Below are 21,234 nucleotides of genomic sequence, written 5' to 3'. Positions count from 1 at the left end.
CGAGCCCAAAAGCGGCGTTCAACGGTGCTGAGCATTTCTGTGAATGCCACAAGCACTTTGGTGTCACACGCGGCAGGAGAATCGATATCGATATCATCGTCAGACTCCTCACTGTCACTTTGGAGCTGAAGGAATAGCTCGACTGCCAAACGTGTTGTGCTGGCGACACTCATCAGCACAGTCCTCAGCAGCTCGGGCTCCATTTGCCACAGAAATCGCGATTCACACAGAGAGTAAAACAGAAAGACACTCACAATGGTGCCAAACGCTGCCGGAAAGAGTGAATGCTGGGATGTGAAGCGATGCACCACGGGGCGCTGGCAAACAGGAAGCGGAATGACCCGCACACTTCCTTCCCCTTCCCACAATACTCAGCGCCAAAATGGGACGAGGTGCTCTGTGGGATAGCTGCCCACAATGCACCTCTCAATACAGCGCTGGAAAGTGCTGCAAGTGTGGCCACACTGCAGCGCTGGTAGCTGTCAGTGTGGCCACACTCCAGCGCTGGCCCTACACAGCTGCATGACCAGCGCTGTAACTCCCAGCGCTGCAACTTGTAAGTGTAGCCAAGCCCAGAGGGGGAAAACAGAGGCACAGAGAGGTTAAGTAAGTGACCCAAGCGGCCCAGTCTGGAATAGTATCTGAGCCAACAATCCCTTTGCTTTGCTCTAACCACTTAGACGACACTGTCTAGAATATGACAACACAAGGTCAGACATTTTCTAAGCACTGGTGTTAAGGTGGTTTAACAAAATCATTCAGCAGAAATTTCTTTACCCTGCATTCCCGCCCCCATTTTTATCCTCCTGAATAAAATATAAAATCCGCCTAATAATTAACCCAAAATGGCCTGATGGAGGGGGATAAAAATTGCAGAGCTGTACATATAACCTTCCCGATATAATCTTGTTTCCTCCTCCCGGTGGGACCAGACCTATCTACATTTTGATGACAGCGTCTGCCTGAAAGGACTGCTAATGATATTCTCTCCTCCATGAAGGAGCATCCCATATATAGTCTCCATAGTAATTGCCCATATCATACATCTTCAGAGTCTCTTAATTATCAGTGGCATTCAGCTACTGGCTTCCTTAACACAGCGGCAACCTGTAGGATGGAAGTTCCCTTATCTTCAAGTAAAGCCCATTAGGGTGAATCCACGTTTCTGCTGGCAGTGAAGGGTAATTACACAGCAGCACAGCACCTAAGAAAGGCAGGAGAGGATTCTGTGCACCTTGGTGGAGTTTAAACACCTATCAGAGCCAAACAAATATGACAGGATTTTCCTCAGTCCAAGTACAACATAAGGGTCTTCAATTAAGTGGAAATGAAGAGGAAACTCTCTTCTCGCTTGGCTCTCCTCTCAGCTCCAGCATGCTTCTTCCCTGACTGTCAACAGGGCCGGCTCCAGGCACCAGCGCTCCAAGCATGTGCTTGAGGTGGCACTTTCCAAGGTGGCACTTTCCACTCCAGCTCCTTTTTTTTTTTTTTGGCTTTTTTTGCTTAGGGCGCAAAAAGCCAGGAGCCAGCCCTGAGCGGCAGTGAGCTGTGGCGGTGGGGGGCACGGGAAGGGCCACAGGAAGTAACCCGGGGGAGGGGGCACAGAGGAACCGCTCCCCCCCCCCAGCTCATCTCCGCTCCACTGCCGCCTGCTCCCCTGAGCGCACCGCCACTCTGCTTCTCCCCACTCCTCCCAGGCTTGCCGCAAAACAGCTGATTCGCGCAGCAAGCCTGGGAGTGGGGAAAAGCGGAGCGGCGGCGCGCTCAGGGGAGCAGGCGGAGCGGAGGTGAGCTGCGGTGGTGGGGGGCGTGAGGAGGGCCGCAGGAAGTAACCCCGGGGGGGGAGGGGCAGAGGAACCGCTCCCCCCCAGCTCATCCCCGTCTCCTTCCCTGAGCGCACCGCCGCTTCGCTTCTCCCCCCTCCCTCCCAGAGAAGCCTAGGAGGGAGGGGTAGGAGGGGAAACGCAGCGCGCCCGGGGGAGGAGGCAGGGCCAGGGATTTGGGAAAGGGGTTGGAATGGAGCGGAGTTGGGGCGGGGCCAGGGGGGGTGCGGGAAATTTTTTTTTGCTTGGGGCAGCAAAAAACTTGGAGCCAGCCCTGACTGTCAAAATGAGCCCCACTTCTCACCCCTCTTATATCGCGCTAGGGAGACCAGTGAGTTCCTTACCCTGCACATCTCTGCATACATCTGCACCTTCACCTACTCAGAGGGAGAGGGTTATCCCCTCCTTCTCACCTATGGACAATGTCTATGTGCCCTGTTCAATTCCTCGCCCACGGCCATCATCCCTGTGGGAATTATATAAAGCAGCACTTGCAGGTGGTCACAAGGGTCTTCCCATGTGCATTTATTGCAGGACTGTAGCCCCTGGTGGCATCAGATCCTCCCCTAAACAAGGGCTCCAGCAGCTTCAAAATCAGAACAGTTTGGTTGCTTAGCTAACCAAACAGGAGGTTCATGTTGGCACTGGAACGGTACTTCAGGTGTTGACACTGGGGGGGAGGGGTCACTTTGACTCCTATTCTTCCCTCTTTGCAACTACTTTCCAGTCTGGTAGCCTGCAAAAATGATCAGTGTTCTCATGTGACACGTTCCAGGAAAATGCCAGGAATCCTGCGCTAATATTTATCGTGACATTATTTCTTTACCAGGAACAGCTTAGCTTAGATGCAGCATTCACTGCAGTTTCCAATCTTTAACCAATGAAGTTGCCTAAAGCACAAAGAGCTCAAGAGACTTGCCCAAGGTCGCACAGTGAGTGAATGGCTCAGCCCAGATTGGAAAACCCAGCGTCTCTCTGGCTCCCGAGTCCTTGGCTCCAACCATTACACCGCAGGGCTCCTCTATGGAGATTTTTAGAGAACCCCGAAAATAAATCTAGAAACTTACGATCCAGGGGAACGTCGATGGCTCTGATGATATGATGAAGATACAGAGCAAACACTACTCCTGTGTACGTTAGGAGGTACTGCTGCATTACCATTTTGAATGTCTGGATAGTATTATGCTTCCACTTTCCTTCAATAGGGCAGGCTGGCCTCTTGCCACAGTAGCTGTACTCCTTGGATTCTTAACTGCAAAATAAACACAAGCCACAAATTAATGAGCAGGTTATAGAGCGCTCTATACTCCTCATTTTCTTATTTTTTGGGCCGAGGAGAGAACAATTCATCTGTAATTGTTTGTATTGGGGTAGTTCCTAGAGCAGGGGTCGGCAACCTTTCAGAAGTGGTGTGCCGAGTCTTCATCTATTCACTCTGATTCAAGGTTTCACGTGCCAGTCATACATTTTAACATTTTTAGAAGGTCTCTTTCTATAAGTCTATAATATATAACTAAACTATTGTTGCATGTAAAGTAAATAAGGTTTTTAAAATGTTTAAGAAGCTTAATTTAAAATTAAATTAAAATGCAGAGCCCCCTGGACTGGTGGCCAGGACCCGGGTAGTGTGAGTGTGCCATAGGTTGCCTACCCCTGTCCTAGAGGCTCCAATCAAAGATTTGAGTCCCATCGCGTTAGGCACTGTACATACACATAGTAAGAGAGTTTTTGCCCCAAAGAGCTTACAGTCTTAATATTTGAGTGCTCCAGAGATGTTAGCCCTACAGAGTCCTCTTGTATCGTCACTGACTTCCAGTCATTTGATGAGATATCATCAGAATACTCGGAAAAATGTATATGAACTAAAGATTTAGACTTTAACCTATTCAATGTGCTTTACATCAACAGTCACTACTTCATCTTCACAACACAGCTCCGCGAGATAGGGGAGTCACATCTTCCCCACTTTACAGATGGGGGAAAGCAGACACAGAGGAAGACAAGACCCCGGTCCAAAGCCACACCATAAAGTCAGTGTCAGAGCCGAGATCAGAACTCCAGAAGTCCTGGCTTTCTGGCCTGGGCTCCATCAGATCACGCTGCTCCTCTGAAATCATTTGATAGTCAAGGAATCCGCATCTCCAATCTTGCGGCAGAATCGCCTAATTTGCTGTAAGAATTGCCCTAACCAGAGATAATAAAATACACAGATTTAAAACCTGGAGCACCTTTTAAAAAATGCATCAATGATCAAATTCTGCTCTCCATTACACCGGTACAAATCTGGCGCAGCTTAACTAAAGCAGCCTCTCTGTATACAACCAAGGAATATTTCCCAAAGATACACACTGAACCAAAAGCAGACTGTGCTCCTGCAATCGGATCTACGCTGACTAGCCCTGATGCCTTATGCATGGATCCAACTGCAGGATTGGGGCCTGAGAGCACCTTATTGGAGTCACTCAGAAATATAGGGGACAGATTTTCAAGTGCTCAGCACCCACAAGTTCTAATCTGTGCCAAACAGTTCAGCAGTCAGCAGCTCCTGTTGTGACTCTTATGGCTAAATGGTGAGTACTGAACTCTCGAAAATGTGGCCCTGAGTATCAGATAGAGGATCATGCAAACTATTACTGCAGCCTATGTCCACTGTACTTAGAATTCAAAACCCAGGCAATGCTCAAAATCCAAAGAAAGAGAATTCCAAACACTTCAAGGAAAACATTTTGTTTGTACTCAGTTACTCTGCTGAGAAGGCTAGAGATAGATGAATAGTGGCAAACAATTTTCACAAACCCTGACGAATTAGATACCAAACTCAGGTTTGTTATGTTCACAATCCCACTGATCATTTTCTTTACAAACATTCATCCTAACTCAACTCTGATCAGGAATAATACAGAGAAATCAGATATTCATTTCAGGATGGAAACAGGATCATCATGCTGTGCCTGGTGACTAATTGTAAGTTACTCAGAACTAATGAATAAAGAAGAGTGAAACCAACAATTTTGTGAAGGAAAACCAATAGGAGTTAAAAAAAACTGTAAAAATACAGAAGATGCCTCCAAAAACCCCAAAACAACCCCCTCAACCAACCAAATTAAAATAAATAAATAAAAAGCCATGTTTATTTGTGAATATCAAAAAAGTGCTACATTTCACTGATGAAAACTGTGCTGGGAACAGTTCCAAGCTCTAATGAAATCCCAAGCAATGTACTTCAGCAGAGCTGAGTGACAGTAACAATTATTCTTCTACCATTATGCTGTGTTAATATCATATAGTATGTTACAAGATAACTGGAATATTTTTGGTCATTTATGGATCAAGGAAAGCTGAGCTCAGCTGCAGCATCTCTGTGTCAGGAAGCTTTCTGCTTTTTACTCAATTTTCCAGCTGGACTGGCTGAGGTACTGAAGGTCAGAAGACTTGCTTGGGGTCATTCAGTGAGTCAATGTCTTAGCTGGAAGCCTTCTGGCTCCTACTCCTTTGTTCTAAGCACTGCACCACATGGCCCGGCCTCCTCTTATGATGCTTATGACACACACAGGAGTTTTACTCATGAGATAAATCCTGTCCTCCCTACAGGGGTGGCTCTAGGTATTTTGCCACCCCAAGCACGGCAGGCAGGCTGCCTTTGGCTGCTTGCCTGTGGGAGGTCCCCGGTCCCGCGGATTCTGCGGCACGCCTGCGGGAGGTCCGTCGAAGCCGCGGGACCAGCGGACCCTCCGCAGGCATGCCACCGAAGGCAACCTGCCTGCCGCCCTCGCGGCGACTGGCAGAGTGCCCCCCGTGGCTTGCTGCCCCAGGCACGCGCTTGGCGTGCTGGTGCCTGGAGCCGCCCCTGCCTCCCTAACAGCCCTATTACTGAAGTCAGTAGCCCAGTTCTGCCCTCTGATAGGCAAGCAGAGCTTTCAGTAACTCCCATGTGAGTTGTACAGATAGAGAGGAAGAAAGAACTGGCCCACCTGGGGTTGACAAGTATAAAGAGTAATGGCCTGATCTTACTCCCATTAAAGGTGATGGAAAAAACTCCCTTAACTTCAATAGGAGCTAGATCAGACTTCAAAACGGGGCCTATGCACCGGCCCTGTTTGGAGGGCGTAAGCAGTGCTTAGGCCTGGCGTTAACCTCTGCATAGGTAGACACATTTCCCCCTCTCCCTCCAGTCACACCTAAGAACCATACTGAAGTCATCTGGGTTACCCTGATCTAAACGGTGGCAGAATTCGGCTCTGCATGTGAGAGATCAGCATACTAGCTATTTAAATTAAATTAAATTAATGGAGATATCCCATCTCCTAAAACTGGAAGGGACCTTGAAAGGTCATCGAGTCCAGCCCCCTGCCTTTCACTAGCAGGACCAAGTACTGATTTTTGCCCTAGATCCCTAAGTGGCCCCTTCAAGGATTGAACTCACAACCCTGGGTTTAGCATTTAGTTCTGCTTCATCTTCCCATACATAAGAGAGTCTTTTGAGGCACACAGGGTACATCTGTGAAACACAACCATACACTGTCACATCAACAAATCCAGCAGCCTCTGGCATTTTCACGACGTGAAACATTTCAACCCCATCCGCGTTTGGTCTTTTGTTGCTTTTTTAAAAATCAGTAACATGGATTAAAAGACAAGGCAAAGGAGGATAAATTATCCCTTTAACTGGGCTTTCATAATTCATCGGAGACTGCATCATGCCTGAGTTATGACAGTATCTTTAATAGCATTATAAATATTCGGCATCAGTGGCAGACGTGCAGACAGCTCTCTCTTAGCTATTACCCAACATTAAGACAGGGCAGCAAATAGCAGAATATGTCCAGACTTATTTCTATGTGATATTTCCTCTCTCTTTGCACAAGTTTTTTTTTTTTCCCTGCATGTTACCAGATGAGAGAGTGGTGCAAGGGCAGGTCATTTGGCAGACAAGGAAAGCCCAGATTCATGAAAGATAAATAAGATGCTGCAGCTCTGGAGGCTGCTAAGACTTCAACCGTCCCTGAATGTTGTAAAAAGCAAAGTACATCAGGGGAAAAAAAGGTGGGGGGGGCAATGCCTGGGTTTAATCCACAGACTAGTCTCCCCAGGGAAGCGGGGGAGGCTTCATCCTTCGGTGAATTAAAGCTAAACTGCACTGTCCTGGAGAATGCACCACAAGGAACAATCCAGCCACAGGCAATGGTGAGGATGACCTCTAATTTCTGTAGACTAGCCGCCCACAGGAAAAAGCAGCCGCTAATCGGAAGAATATTCATGAGCTATGATTAAGTTGATTTGCTAACTGCTTGTACAGGGCAGTATGTGTGGGAAAACACCACTGAAAAATACACTAGTAAACAGCAGGAGCAGCCATGCAGGATCTTTCCATTCCCCTCACATCACTGAAATCTGCTGTGTTACATCAGCCTTGGTATTGCCTGATACCTATGTACTAGCCACCCGCACTGAAAGTACTCCTCCTTCCAACATTGCATAGGACTATCTGGCTCCAGGTAGCTACCACCATTTTCTCAGAGGAAAGCTTTCAAATGTAGGGCATTCATAGTACTGTGCCATAGTCACCTATGAAATTCACCCCTTGTGCAGAGATCTCACCACCTTCCTGGCTTCAGTAAAGGTGTTAAGAACATAACTGCCAGACCATACAAAACCCATTGTCCATCGAGGCCAGTATCCTCTCTCAAGACATGGCCAGCAGCAGCCACTTAAGAGGTGTATGAAACCTTGCATGAGGCAGTGATGGGATGACCTTCCCCCCACATCAGGTCTCCTCCTAATCTCTAATAAAGATAATCTTAAACCTTTAAACATGAGGTTGCATATGTCTCCCAAACTTTGTTGTTAGTAACTACTACAGAGCTCACAATGAACAAACATCTGAGTCCTACCAAACGTCCTCCAGCAAAATCAGAGAAAAATCAGCCTCCACATGCCTGATAGGTTGTTTTTTTACGAAACGGGAATCTCCACCAGCACCCCAGCACTCACTGTAGGATATCTTTAGCCATCAAAGAACCAAAAACCAAGAAAAGCCCAATTTTTAAAAAGCCCTGGCAGGATTAGCAATGTGCAAGTCCGGTGCCACCTGCATAGGACTGAATTTCACCCTCGGAGCAAATAAAAGGTAGTGTAGTGGCTCAAGGGCTTGATTTGTAGTGAAAGAAGTGCCAGGGATCAAGCAATTTTTTTTATTTTTTTTTTACTTTCGTAAGTGATGTGTCAAGCAGAGGTGCCAGAGCTATGAACTGCCAAGCCTAGAGGTGCCAGTGCTCAGCCCTGGCACAAATTAAGCAGGGATTGGCCCCCATTACCATGTACGTATCTACCAAATCAAGTTGTTTATTAAGCAGAATGACAGGGGGAAAGGCCAAGTGGATCAATATCACCATCTCATGGAAGATTAAACACTTGGGATTTCAAACACTCTTAAGGGAGCAAGGAGACGGATAGTCACTGGGATGCAATGGCAGTTGGGCACTTAAATCCCTTAAGTGTCTCTGAAAATCCCAGCCTCAAGAAAAATGCTTTATTTTCCAAGTATGACAAGCATACTGGTCCCAATCCATTCCTGGTGTAACTCCATATCTGTCAGTGGTGATACATCAGCTATGTACGGCCCATTAAATGTTGCATATACTCCCACCTCTGGTAAATTCAAGATAGCGTGGTCTAATGGCAACAACCCTGAACTAGGACTCAGGAACACTGGATTCTATTTCCTACTCTGCTTCTGGCTTGCTGGGGGACCTTCAGTAAATCACCTTCCCCCTCCCTGTGCCTCTGCCTCCACATCCACACAATGGGGATAACGATACCGACCTCCTTTATAAAGTGCTTTGAGCGAGATTTACAGATTGAAAGCACTAGGTAAGAGCCAGGGATTTTCAGTAAGGCACTTCTTATGGATTTGTTAGGTTGTTCTTGCGGCAGATGCATTGAAGATTTTAATGTCCCAATCCTGCAAACTGCTCTCCTTGGGTTTATAACCCGCAACTACGCAGAGCCAGACTGACTTCGGTTGGCCTCTGCATGGATGCAGGAGGCCGCGTAGGCAGATCCAGTTGCAGGGTTATCACCTAAATTTTCAGCACATAGTTTCTGGGTATCTGACACGTATAAAGGCAAGAACAGATCCCGTATTCCTCTCTTTCACCTTCCTCAATCTCCACTATTGCTAGTGTGCCCAATTTTTTCACAAGTCTCCCCGTATTTGGTGGTTTTCTTAAAACTTCAGCTCTGGGAGTCCTGTGATGATGAGAATCTCTGCTTACATTTAAAAAGTAAAAAGAATTGCTAGTTTTTGTGCTTGAAAAGCAAAGCTTGAGAAATATGAACGCTACAGACTCAGAAATCAGAAGGCAAAAACACCCTCCTCAAGTTGTTATTTAGATCTCATGATTTTTAAACCAGGCTCGTGATTTTGGGGAGCTGGATTTATGGTTTTGGAACATTTGGGGCTGGCAATTTTGCGTCCCGCTGGCCAGTGTTCTGATTCCATTATGAGCATTGCAACCCTGTTCTCTGATTGCACCAGTAAGTCCCCTCTGTGTCTCAACTCCACCAATCAGATTATAGATCGTTAAAGGTTTTTATTTTGTTTTGTTGTTTATTTTTGATCTTTTTCAACTCAGTCTCAGGATTTTCTGATCTAGCACTAGCTAGAAATAAAGAGTCATTGTGGGACAGGGTCAGAAATGGCACCAGTGCAGGACTTCCATGGTACACAGAAGCCAGCAAATTATGAGACAGTTCTGGACTGAGATGCAGGGGTAGAATTATGTCGATGGGGGTGGGGGGGGGGAAGAGAGAGGAGCCAGGGGGTGTTTCGGAGTAAGGATGACAGTGTGTTATCAGAGCACTGAAGTACAGCAAAAGTTACTGCACGTCTGGATTGAGAGGCATGTGGAGAACTGCGCGGAACGAGGCGGCACAGCATTGCTAGAGCTATTCATCAAACGCTTCCAGGAACACTCAGCAAACAAGCAAACACTATCAAAATTATCCCCACATTCACAAAACCTGCATGAAAGCCACGGTCCCTGAGAGCCCCATTGTTTGCCGAGGTACGTGGGCATGACTCACCGTGCATCTCGAAACCTCTGCTGCCGTGCTTGTGCGTGTGGGTGAGTTGTTCAGGACACACAGTGCTGCTGCATGCCCACGGCTATGTGTCAGAGCAGAACACAGCCCACATTGTCACAACCTTTCCTCTCACTGGGACAGAAAGCGTGGAGAGAATGTCACTAAAGCAAAGGAATGGAGTTGCATTCAGGCATACACGCGCACGCAAGCACACACCCGCAGGCATGGAGATGCTACTGGCCATGTGACTCTCCAATGTTTCGAATACACCTCAATGAGTGACTCAAGGAATCTATGGGTTGAAACTTTAAACAAGAGACTTTTGAAACATCCCGATTACATCGCTGTGCTGGAAATGAATTGAGAATGGGGCTCTGGCATGTAAATCACTACTCTTAAGGCAAGGGAGTATGAGCTCTTCCTCCTCCTTGCATTCAGTTCCATCCTAGAACTTTTTAACCATTACTGGACCAAAAATATACACCCGTCATATCACAGTTTAATGCCATGTCATGACACTAAACCTTTAGGTCACAACATTGCACCATACATCACTATGAAGCATTACTGCACTGTGAAACTAAAAGGTTTTGGCTCCCATCAAAAAAGCTGGGCAAGTCCACAAACCTTAAATCTATTCGTCTTTCTTTCCCAGGGCTGGCCATGTCGGCTGGTATCCTGGTCATGACACCACCCAAGCTACATCTGCAAAACCAGGCCCCATAAAATTCAGCAATTGTCCCCCATTGCAGGAGGCAGACCTGGGATGGGAATTCCTCTCATTGCCGCTGTAGGGTGGCCTAACACCCTCTCAAGTTTTAAGCCCCTAGGCCAAATCTTAGAAGCCAGCACATGGTCCAGGCAGCAAGACTCTGTAGCTCTGTTTCCAGATTAGACTGGGCCAAACATCCCATCTGCTGTTTGTGAGATCTTGGCTTAAGACAGCAGAAATCTGATGACATCAGCTGCTCTTGCAAGATTTTGATTCCATTAAAACAGGAATCTAACCTACTGAAGCATAGCCCTGACTCCAGCATCATCTGTATCATTACACCAGTACACACACAGATCATCACTGTTTTATTTGCAAAGCTCCAGCATTTGACTTCAGATATGGCAACAGCTCATGTAGATTGATTAATCCCCCCAATCATGCTTGGATTTCCCAGGTTACATTCCATGTCATGCCACGCCACAACAGGGTGACGTTCTACCACCACCGCCACCTTTCTCTCTTGCTCTGCTCCCCCTCCCTTCCCCCCCCCCCCCCATTTGAATCCTCCTTCTACTTAAAGGGCCTATTTATCCATGTATATTTGTGCCAGTTTCGCATGAACTTCTCATCCTTCGCTGCAATAGAAGCATGCAGCCCTTTTATCACCCAAAGCAGCAGCCACCTCCGGATCACCATTAGAGAAAGAGGGGAAAGGCAATTGCAAACAGTGGGTACAGTCGGCCAAGTAAAAGTACGGAAGGAAAGTGCAGGCCAGGTGATAACACAGGAAAACGCAGTGGATGGGCATTTCATTATGATGATGTTTTATGCCTCCCACCAAAGATGCATCCTAGCATTAAGGCTGCATATTGTTTATTACCATCATGCAACACACCTAAATGGGAATTCAAGTATGCATGATTAAAAAGAGGTCATTACAAACAGGGTACATTTCCTCCTGCCCACAACACATACAAAAAATCATTAGTAAAAAATATGTACCAAATATCATAATGCACAGGGACCATCTTTGTGTTAATTCCTTTTTGCATCCTTTACTTACCTGTATAAACTTAGGTATATTGTGTGTGTCTAGCTGCTTACTCACAACTTTCCTATAACTACTTCTTTGAAAAACAAAAAAAGTGATTTAATTAAAAATATTCATTAACGAGGCATTTCAATCAAGTCTGGCTTCAAGTTTAAATTATGTCAGAATAAATCTCTAGGAAGCCCAAGCCCCACAGGAATTTTTCCATTAATTTAGGGAAAAAGGTAATTCCAAAACAAATAACAGTTTTCCAGCAATTCAGATATTGCAGCATGGCACTAGTGAATGAGAGCTCGACAGAGAAACTGATTGGAACAGAAGTATTATGCACATTCTCTGATCTGAGAGAAACGCCGGAGTGATTAAGGGACATACATTGAGAAAATTAGAGTAAACATTTATTAACTTCAGTTATCAAAACTGAAAAGGTTTTGGATAAAGGTGCAATTTGTAAAATATGTAAAAAATTTGACAGCAACTTTTTAAAATCATTTAAAAAGAAATCTTCCTAGGTTCTGTTTAAAACCAGAAATGGCCCCTATCCATAGACTCAGATTCACACATGTCTACTTTAGACCCTCTGAAATCTGCATGCCTATCTACACCTTGCAGCTTGAGCCCATCTCTATTGAAAACCTAACAATGTTTGCCCAGGAAAAGGAGGTGGTAAAAGATTAAAGTAGATGGACACATGGAGATAGCTGTGACACACAAGATAGGGCGACTATGTTCCTGCTCCAGGAGAATACAAACAATGACAACGATTACCATTCTACGGAGGCAGGTGCACATTATAGCTGAGGGTCATGTGACGGGTAGACGGACAACAGGGTTTAAAGCAGAAATAACATTTCCCATAGCAAAATTAGCCACACTTTTTAATCTTGTGCAGCAGTCATGACAAATCTGCTGGGCAGGATACATGGGATAAAGGAGAAGATTTCCTATCAACCACAGTATATTTTGTATCACAAAGTAAACTGACAGTGAGTGGATCCTAACATTGCATGGTAGGTATTCCACCCTATTGTAAAAGGCAGAGGAGTGATTTTGTGCATCCACGTGTGCTTTCTTCTAGTCCAAGTAAATCTTCCCTCTTCCAAACGATAGCTTGTACTTATATATTATCTGATCATTTTTAAGTGTTTTCAAACATTAAAGAATTCTCAGAATATCCAGGTGAGGTATATATTAACCTATTACATAGATAGGGATACTGACGCAACGAGAGGTCAAATGACTCCCCCAGTGACACAATAAGCCGAAGAGGAGCACTGTGTAAGCTCAAAAGCTTGCATCTCTCACCAACAGAAGTTGGTCCAATAAAAGATATTTCCTCACCCACCTTGTTTCACAATCAGTATCATTGTAAGGACCAGAACTTGGCTGACTTCAGTGTAACCTTGCACTGTATCCAGTGCAGGGATTGAATACCTTAAACATTGGCATATGTGGTTTATTAAAAAAGTGTTTCCAGGAGGGTGGCTTTGCATTTGAAAGTGTGTTATTTGCATACTTTTTTTGCACAGTTCTGTTGTGGGTACAAATATAAAAAATGGCTCCTCTAATCAACTGCCTGTAAGTGCAGATCAGGTAGAGGTGCAGTTACTCAGTGCATTTAGCATGCGGAAATTGCATTTGCAAGCAGGGAACGTTCATTTTCCCAAGCTAAAAATATAAGACGTTATTCTTTTTCTGGGAAATATTTAATGCGGGAAAGTACTCGTCCATGTATACCACTACAACCAGGAACACAGTTATATTTAAGTCCGAAATTAATACATTTCACATGCCCACGTGATTCAAGTACTGTTGTACACAAAATACTGTCTAAAAGTAAACTTCATGCAAGTAGCAGACATTATAGTAACGAAAGCTGTGTACCAGTGGATTACAATGTACAAAAATAGCCATAATTAGTACTTTTTTTTTATAACGTAAGTGGGTAAAATAAGTTGGTTTTAAAAAGTCAGTTACTGTAAGGAAAATGAGCTGGACAAATGAACAGAACAGTCCAAAAACCAGCACAATGTTCATCAAATACACTATCTGACAAATACGATTCACTTGGCTCCACAAGGAAATAAACATAATTCCCTGACGTATTGACCCAAGGTTAGTGAGAGTTGCAGGTGCAACCTCTTTAGGTTTAACCCATTATTTTAGCAGTCTATTCATCTCTTCATATGTATATGCAAAGAGGAAAGATCCCCTTGCTTAGTATTTGCTATTGGATAAGTGCTAACAATGTAAGTGCCTCTAGGCAGCAATTGTCATTTGCTATATGGTTGTACAGCACCTAGCACAATGGAGCTACACCTGGTGGGCGTCTAGGTGATAGCACTAAGTTGAAAATGCGCTGTAGGCAAAGACGGTCTTTGCCTAGGGGAGCTCACAGTCTCAAGACTGGGTAAAAGTTCTTTATTAGTAAAACACCTGTCTCGGTTAATTAGATGACACAGAAACAACACTTCAAACCCATTTACTGTTATAATTCATTTCGGAGTGTGCACCTTTTCCTAACGGTTTCACAAGCTCTCAAGTTTCATCTTCTTTGGTAAAGACAATATTTATACACCAACGATCAAAACTGAGCAGAATGTCTGCAAGCAACTCAAGTTAGTAGCGAAGGAGAAATAAGTCTAGGCAACTTTTAAACTGTCTCAGTGTAACAAAGTAATGAAAAAAAAATCAAGCTTTAATCCCCTCGCCCCCCACCCCCACCCCGAGCTGCGTAACTGCAGCACTTTCACCACACGTGATCTTCCTAAGTGAATTACAGTTCTAGGTATTAGACTGCAGGTTCCTGCCCTTCACTTTCTCAGACAGATTTCAGAGTGGTAGCTGTGTTAGTCTGTATCAGCAAAATAAAATGAGCCGTGCCACAAGTACTCCTCGTTTTTTTCCTCAGACAGGTTATTCAAGGACACTATTTAATTTCAGAGGCAGCAGTCCACTCACCCAGCCTGGGAAAACTAAAAGGATAACTGTAGAAGATTAGAGCCTTCGATTCTGTATTAAATACATGTGTACGTGAAGAAAAAGACCTGCTGTTTGTACATTCTACCCTTGGTCAGCCTGCCTCAAGATGACAGGAATCTATTCTTTCCTCTGTCTTTGGGCGGCTGAGTTAGAAAACCTTGCATCCCTTTCTTGGTGCATCTGCTCCCATCCTGCTTCGCTCCCCCACCCCGTGCAACCTGAGACTTCCATCTGCTCTGTGTGAGCAAGTTTCCTAGCTAGCTTCTATTCATGCAGAGACAAGAGAGATGGGAGGGGAATGTTTAACTATCACTGGCTAGCTAAGGCAGCAGAAAGAGCTGAAGGGCCAGAAGAGAGAGAGGCTTAGGACTTGCTCTGATCATTAATAGAACATGAACCACATGCTACTCAAATAGGTCATTACTTCTCCAGCCAGGCTGCTCGTGCCCTCCCCTCACGTCAGACATTACCCATCAGGGCCGCCCAGAGCGGGGGCAAGTGGAGCAATTTGCCCCAGACCCTGCAGGGCCCCCCACAAGAATACAGTATTCTATAGTATTGCAACTTTTTTTTATGGAAGGGACCCCCAAAATTGCTTTGCCCCAGGCCCCCTGAATCCTCTGGGCAGCCCTGTTACCCATTTGAAGCAGGCACACACAGTCAGTGGCTGAGCAACAACAAAAGGTGCATTGCATGTGAAAATGTCTCCCCATGCTGCAAACATGAGTGAGAATCAGCACTGGGTCCAAGCAGTAAAGTCTAGATTCAGATTTGGTTCCAACCAGTCTCGGGATTAGAACATCCTGGATCTTAGGGGTTTAATTCAGGCCCATCTCTTTTTGGAATATGGCCTTTCGTCCAGATTCAGCAAAGCCCAGGTCATAAGTAATCCTCCTCCCTATTTAGCAAGGGCTTGTTCCAGCCCCAATGAACTCGAAAGGAGTTTTACCACTGGCTTCAATGAGAACAGGATTGAGTCTCAAAGCACTTAAGCAGGTACTTAGCTTTAAGCACCTGAGCAGTTCCATTGAAAAAAAAATGGGCCCACTCACGTCAAGTTAAGCATGTGCTTAAGTGCTTTACAGAAATCAGGCCTTAGTGAGTTCTAATTAAAACATATTCCTTCCTTGTAGCCTGAGCAAAATACTGATCCTGAACTCTCAATGGAGTCATTGGCTGCAAAGGGTGCACAGCTCTTTGCAGGACTGGGCCCTCGATTTGGAACAGAAAAAACAAACAAAAAAGCAACAATTGAAAATAAGGAAAAAAAATCATCCCGTGATAAAGTTAAATAAATAAAATACCCCACGGTGGAGAACTGTTTTTAAATCAACTCATCAGATCCACCACGACATTCTTCATAGCAATTAGAAAAACTCCTGCTACTAATGTTCCCAAGAAGACACTTACTGTATCATTTTATGGGCTCCATTCACATAATTAAAAGTGACAATTACAGAACTGTGCTTTGGCATCACTTTTAAAATGAGGAAAAACATTAAGTTTTATGCACAGTACATTGATGGTTTAAAAAAAAAAAAAGTAATTCCCTAATGGAAACTAGAGAGAAAAAGATCACTTTCTGGGGTCTCTCTTCCTCTCCTGCTTTATTCCCATTCCCTCTCACTCCCCCCAAGTAATATGCTAGCTGGGTTTCCGGGTTGCTGACTTCAGGGCTGTAAATCTGCCCTCTCCTTTTGTTTGGCAATAACAGAACCTGTTGTCACTTGCGTTAAAAGCCATCACTTGCATGTAAGATGACTGTTAGGGCCCCAATCCTGTGAGCTGTTCCATGTGAGCACTGCCTCCCTGGAACAATTTGCAGACTTGAGGCTTAAGATAGCAAAATAAGATCCTTCATTATATTATATACGTACACAGACACACACTCTGTTTTCTTTAATAGCTATACTACATACACCCCCCCACACACAATATGTAATACAAACACACACCCCAATTATTTTTGAACGTGTAAATCCCTACAAGCATTTTTAAGAAGCCACTTAAAACATTTGTTGCACACAGGGGCAGCTCCAGGCCCCAGCACGCCAAGCGCGTGCTTGGGGTGGCAAGCTGCGGGGGGGCGCTCTGCCGGTGCTGCGAAGGCAGCAGGCAGAGCGGAGGGTCCGCTGGTCCCACGGCTTCGGTGGACCTCCCGCAGTCGTGCCTGCGGAGGGTCCGCTGGTCCCACGGCTTCAGAGGACCTCCCGCAGACAACCCACCGGAGGCAGCCTGCCTGCCGTGTTTGGGGCAGCAAAATCCCTAGAGCTGCCCCTGGTTGCACAGTACATAGCAGATATGGAGGAAGGGGGAAGGGTAGGATCTTTTGAAACTTTTATCCCGTAGGTCTCATTGGAGCTGAGAGTACCCCCCTTCCTCCAGACAGCAGCTATCTGAAACCCTTAGGAAGGGCAGCATTTTCAGCCCTCTGTATTCAGAAAGGAGAGAGGAGCCCTTTGTACTTGTTTCTGACGTTGTGTTCAGCTTTCACAATTGTTCTTCAGAACACAGTGATTGTCACAAACAAACCCAGACAAAGCCAGGTAATTTCTCTTTTCATCACAAAATCCCTTTAGCAACTCTAACACTTTTTCCTACTCACCTACCCACCCACCTGCCCCGCTGGGCAGGGAGAGACAGGTTTGCAACGGGAAGCCTATTTCATAGTTTAAAGCTTTGGAAGATCTAGCACGCCTCACAATCCTATTCCCCACGTCTTATAAAGCGGGATGAGCCCCAAACCAGAGAACCCAAACAACCTTTCCCAAAAAAGAAATTTCTCAAGATGTTTGGATCCAACCTCTATGGCTGGGCCTGATCACTACAATGGGTCAAACCGAACAGCCGGCTCCAAACCCACCCAAGTTTTGGAAGGTTCAGATTTGAACCCAAAGGTTACAGTTTAGGCTCATATCTGTAGGGCACCTTTAATCCCAAAGCATTTTGCAGATTATATCCAGTATTAACAACTATTTATATTGCTATAGCAGCTAGAAGCCTCAATCAGGTGGGATCCAATGTGCTACGTACCACACATGCTAGGGTGGAAAGCAGCCAGCAACTGGCACACAGCACAAACAGTGCAGGGTGCAATTTTTGGCCAGTGGCACTGGGGATAATCCTCACTTTTAGGAAGAGCTGTTGTGGGACCCTTAGTGTCCAAGCTGAGCAAATTGGACCTGACAGAGAATGGCATAGAGATTAGGGCACTCGCTGGGAACCACAAGCTAGAGTAAAGTTAGGAAAAAAGTCTACAAGACAAAAATTACATGGGATAAAAAAAAATACTGTCCATCCCAATCATATTGGAGTTATAGGGATTTCAACACCCTATAGTTTTGCACCCAGATGCTGTACCAGCACACTGGCCTGCTGAGAGAAATTGGCAATTAACTCCTCATTAAAATTTCATACCTCAGCACTTCTTCCCTCATTGTCTCCCCTCCCCTCCTTCGTGTCCTGTCTCCCCCACTGGGTTAGTCTCAGCGAAAGGGCCTGAAGCAGCTTGGTGCAGTCCATCTGCAATGCTGTGGAGCTGTAATCAATGGCTGGAGTGGTGAACCTCGGTATACAGCAGCCCTATCTCCCCCACTGACAGCTATTGTTCAACCCTCCTGTAAGGCTGTCCATCTGTTTCATTGTTCTGCCGGTGTGAGAAGCCTCCTACAGGAGCCCATATGCTGCAGCTGTCAATCAGAGAATCCACACAGATTAAGGGGTCAAGGAAACACAGTTTGGTTTTTTTTGGGGGGGGGGGGGTGTCAGAGTTCATGCTATTCTAAAATGTTTAATCTCCATTCACCAGCGACTCCATCCATTAGCTCCATATCCATTCCCACTACCATTTCAGAAGGATGATGGGATTTGTTTGGACATGAGGCAGACGATGATGCGTTTAGCTTTCTGGACCATCGCAGCTGGGATCTGCCATCGAGGGACTCCCAGCTTGCCTTGTCCCTCAGAGTTACAGAAGCTTTACCAATGGGTGACACTCCACCCCTTCCTTCCTGCCTGAGAAGATTACAGGGTTCTAGGAACATCGGCTAATAGAGCCGTACAAACCACCCTTGAGATAGGTGCAGTGGTCACCATTAAAAAGGCAACAGTTTCCATGCAGTGGTATGCTAGATACCACAGTTTCTTCCTATATTTGGAATATGGCGCAAGCCTTATGGTTAAGTACCATCAGGAGACTAGGATATGGAATATACCTATAACAGAACTGTAAAAATATACCCTAGAACAGAAAATTACATCTTCTTTATAGGCTTAAAAAAACAGCATAGAGAATGATAACCCTTCTAGAGAGCTCTATGGAAAGGTCATTTTTAATACATTCTACAGGACTCTTCCCTAAGGGCATGGAATTAAAATGGCAATTGCCAGCGGTACCATGATAATTTAATAAAATGGGGAAACCGAGGCACTGACCGGTTTCATGACTTGTCCAAGGTCACAGAAGATGTCAAGACCCGAGCTGGGGGCTACCAGTTTCCATTCCAACTCTCTAGCCTTCGCTTTGGCCGCTATGGTCATTCTTGTCTAATGGCTTCCCGTCCTCCTCTGAGGCAATTCTTTTTTCCACAGGCAGCATGGAGGTGTTGAGCATTTTCATCCCCCCAGCAAAGTTAACAAGAGCTGAGGGTGCTCAGCACATTGCAGGAATCAGGCCTCTTATACGGAGCATGTCAAAATGCTTGGCAATATAAAGGCTGATATTTGGAGTTTTGATTGTAACCCAATTCTAACAGTCCTCCCGTCTGCTAGCAAGAGAAAAAAAAAATCTTCTCCCATTCCATACTCTGTCCCCCTTGTCCCTCTATAAAATTTCCTGTCCTTTTACCTTGTGGTTGCAATGGCACAACTAGTTTGAAATGTGCCCTAGGATAAAGACAATACCAATAATTATTCGGCAGGCATTGTCTTGTTAATAACACTGCGACTCTTATTATTGGGCCAAATCTCAGCTGGTATAAATCCACATAACTCCACTGGAGGTAATGGAGCTATGCTGATTTACACCATGTGAGACCCAATCACGAAACATAGTAACATGTACTAGGTATGAGCAGTAGTTTCAGAATAGCTTAAATCTGAGTGGGGCTTTGTTTTATAAAATCAGTTTGTTCTGTTGCAATGATCAAGTAGCACACAGTGTTGACTGCGATCCCTGCCTCCCTAAGTCCAAGCCATGATGTCAAATCTGGGGCTACTCTGGGCCTCCTGGCATGTTCCACTCACAGGCCACACATCAACTCAGCCATCTTAATTTATTCTCTGTTTTGCTTCCGCTCCCCCTCCCGTTTGTTGAGCAAAAAAGGAGGCGGCGCGCAAACGTAGCAAATAAGGGCTCTGTCACTAAAGAAGTGCGCATCATGATCTCAGTGCATTTCAAAGGGTGAATGCCTGCAATCAGAAAAAATGCTAGCTCCCGTCATCAGAGAAATGCTTTTAGAATCAGAGGACTAACACAAACAAACACCTCAGCAGAAGAGAAGTGCCATTTAAAGCAGCTAAGATTTGACTGGTCTCAGCCCATTTGAACTCTCTGGATATCTGCTCACAAGTTCATGCTTTTCACAAACCAACATCTAAACGCGATAAAGCGATCCCCGAAAGCCCTCCCGTCGACTCCGGAACTCCACCAACACAAACGGTGGTAGCGGAGTCGACAGGGGGAGCCGCGGACGTCGATCCCGCGCCGTGAGGACGAGAGGTAAATCGATCTAAGATACTTCAACTTCAGCTACGCTATTCACGTAGCTGAAGTTGCGTATCTTAGATCGATTCCCACCCCCCCAGTGTAGACCAGCCCCTATTCACTTCCAAACCGTCCTCTTGATATATAAAGCAGGCAGCTTAGACACCACAGTTTTAGGCCTTATAGAAAACCCAAGTTAGATCAATGTATTTTGTATTAAAATCAATAACCCCTCCCACTCAGTTTCCAACCTGCCCAGAGAAACAGAAGCTGTTTCTCAGGGCCATTGGTTCCTCACATCACTTCTCTATGTTATTTCACAGTACATTGCATCCTCTCTCTATCTCACCCTTTGTAGCATCCCTGCGGCATGCATGCATATCCACTGGGGGGATTACAAGTAGCTCATGCCCTGCGAGCTGTATGTATAAAAAGTCTTTGATACCAAGTGTGAGGCTACCACTAGAAATAGTAGTAGGTCCCTTAAATCACCCAGCAAATTAACTGGTATGTAACAGCAGCCAGGACCCAGAGCATGTGATATAGGGCAAGATGTTTGAAGTCAATATGAATCAGCTGATTGACTAAAGTTATAACCGAGGTTTGCAACTGTGAGAGTTGCACACAAATGCACACAGTTTCGGATTATGATTACTACTACTACTACCATTACTATTTAAAAAAAGGCAGGAGGAACTGAATAATCTGACTTGCTGATATTCAAGGCAATGGTTGTAGTTCACCGCTTTGGAATTTATCAGCCTTGTTATACAAGTCTGATAGTTATCTCTGAGTCACAATTATAGCATGGGGCAACTCCACTTCTGGTCTCTTTGTTTAGGTACTTATTCACCCTTGTCACATCTGAGCACCT

At 45.3% G+C, this 21,234-nt stretch overlaps 1 protein-coding gene across 5 annotated transcripts in view; it reads right to left on the bottom strand.

Moving 5' to 3' along the window:
• NFASC (neurofascin) overlaps positions 1–21,234 on the bottom strand; it is a 175,435-nt gene that overhangs the window by 106,885 nt on the left and 47,316 nt on the right. For all 5 annotated transcript variants that reach the window (XM_045015423.1, XM_045015419.1, XM_045015421.1 and 2 more), the window contains exon 5: positions 2,891–3,075. In XM_045015423.1, coding sequence (XP_044871358.1) covers positions 2,891–2,984 — 94 coding nt within the window. In that variant the 5' untranslated portion in view covers positions 2,985–3,075. The remainder of the gene's footprint in view (positions 1–2,890; positions 3,076–21,234) is intronic.

This window comes from Mauremys mutica, chromosome 4 (genome assembly GCF_020497125.1).
Source record: "Mauremys mutica isolate MM-2020 ecotype Southern chromosome 4, ASM2049712v1, whole genome shotgun sequence".
NCBI lineage: Eukaryota > Metazoa > Chordata > Testudines > Geoemydidae > Mauremys > Mauremys mutica.
This window is presented reverse-complemented; position numbering and strand designations above follow the sequence as displayed.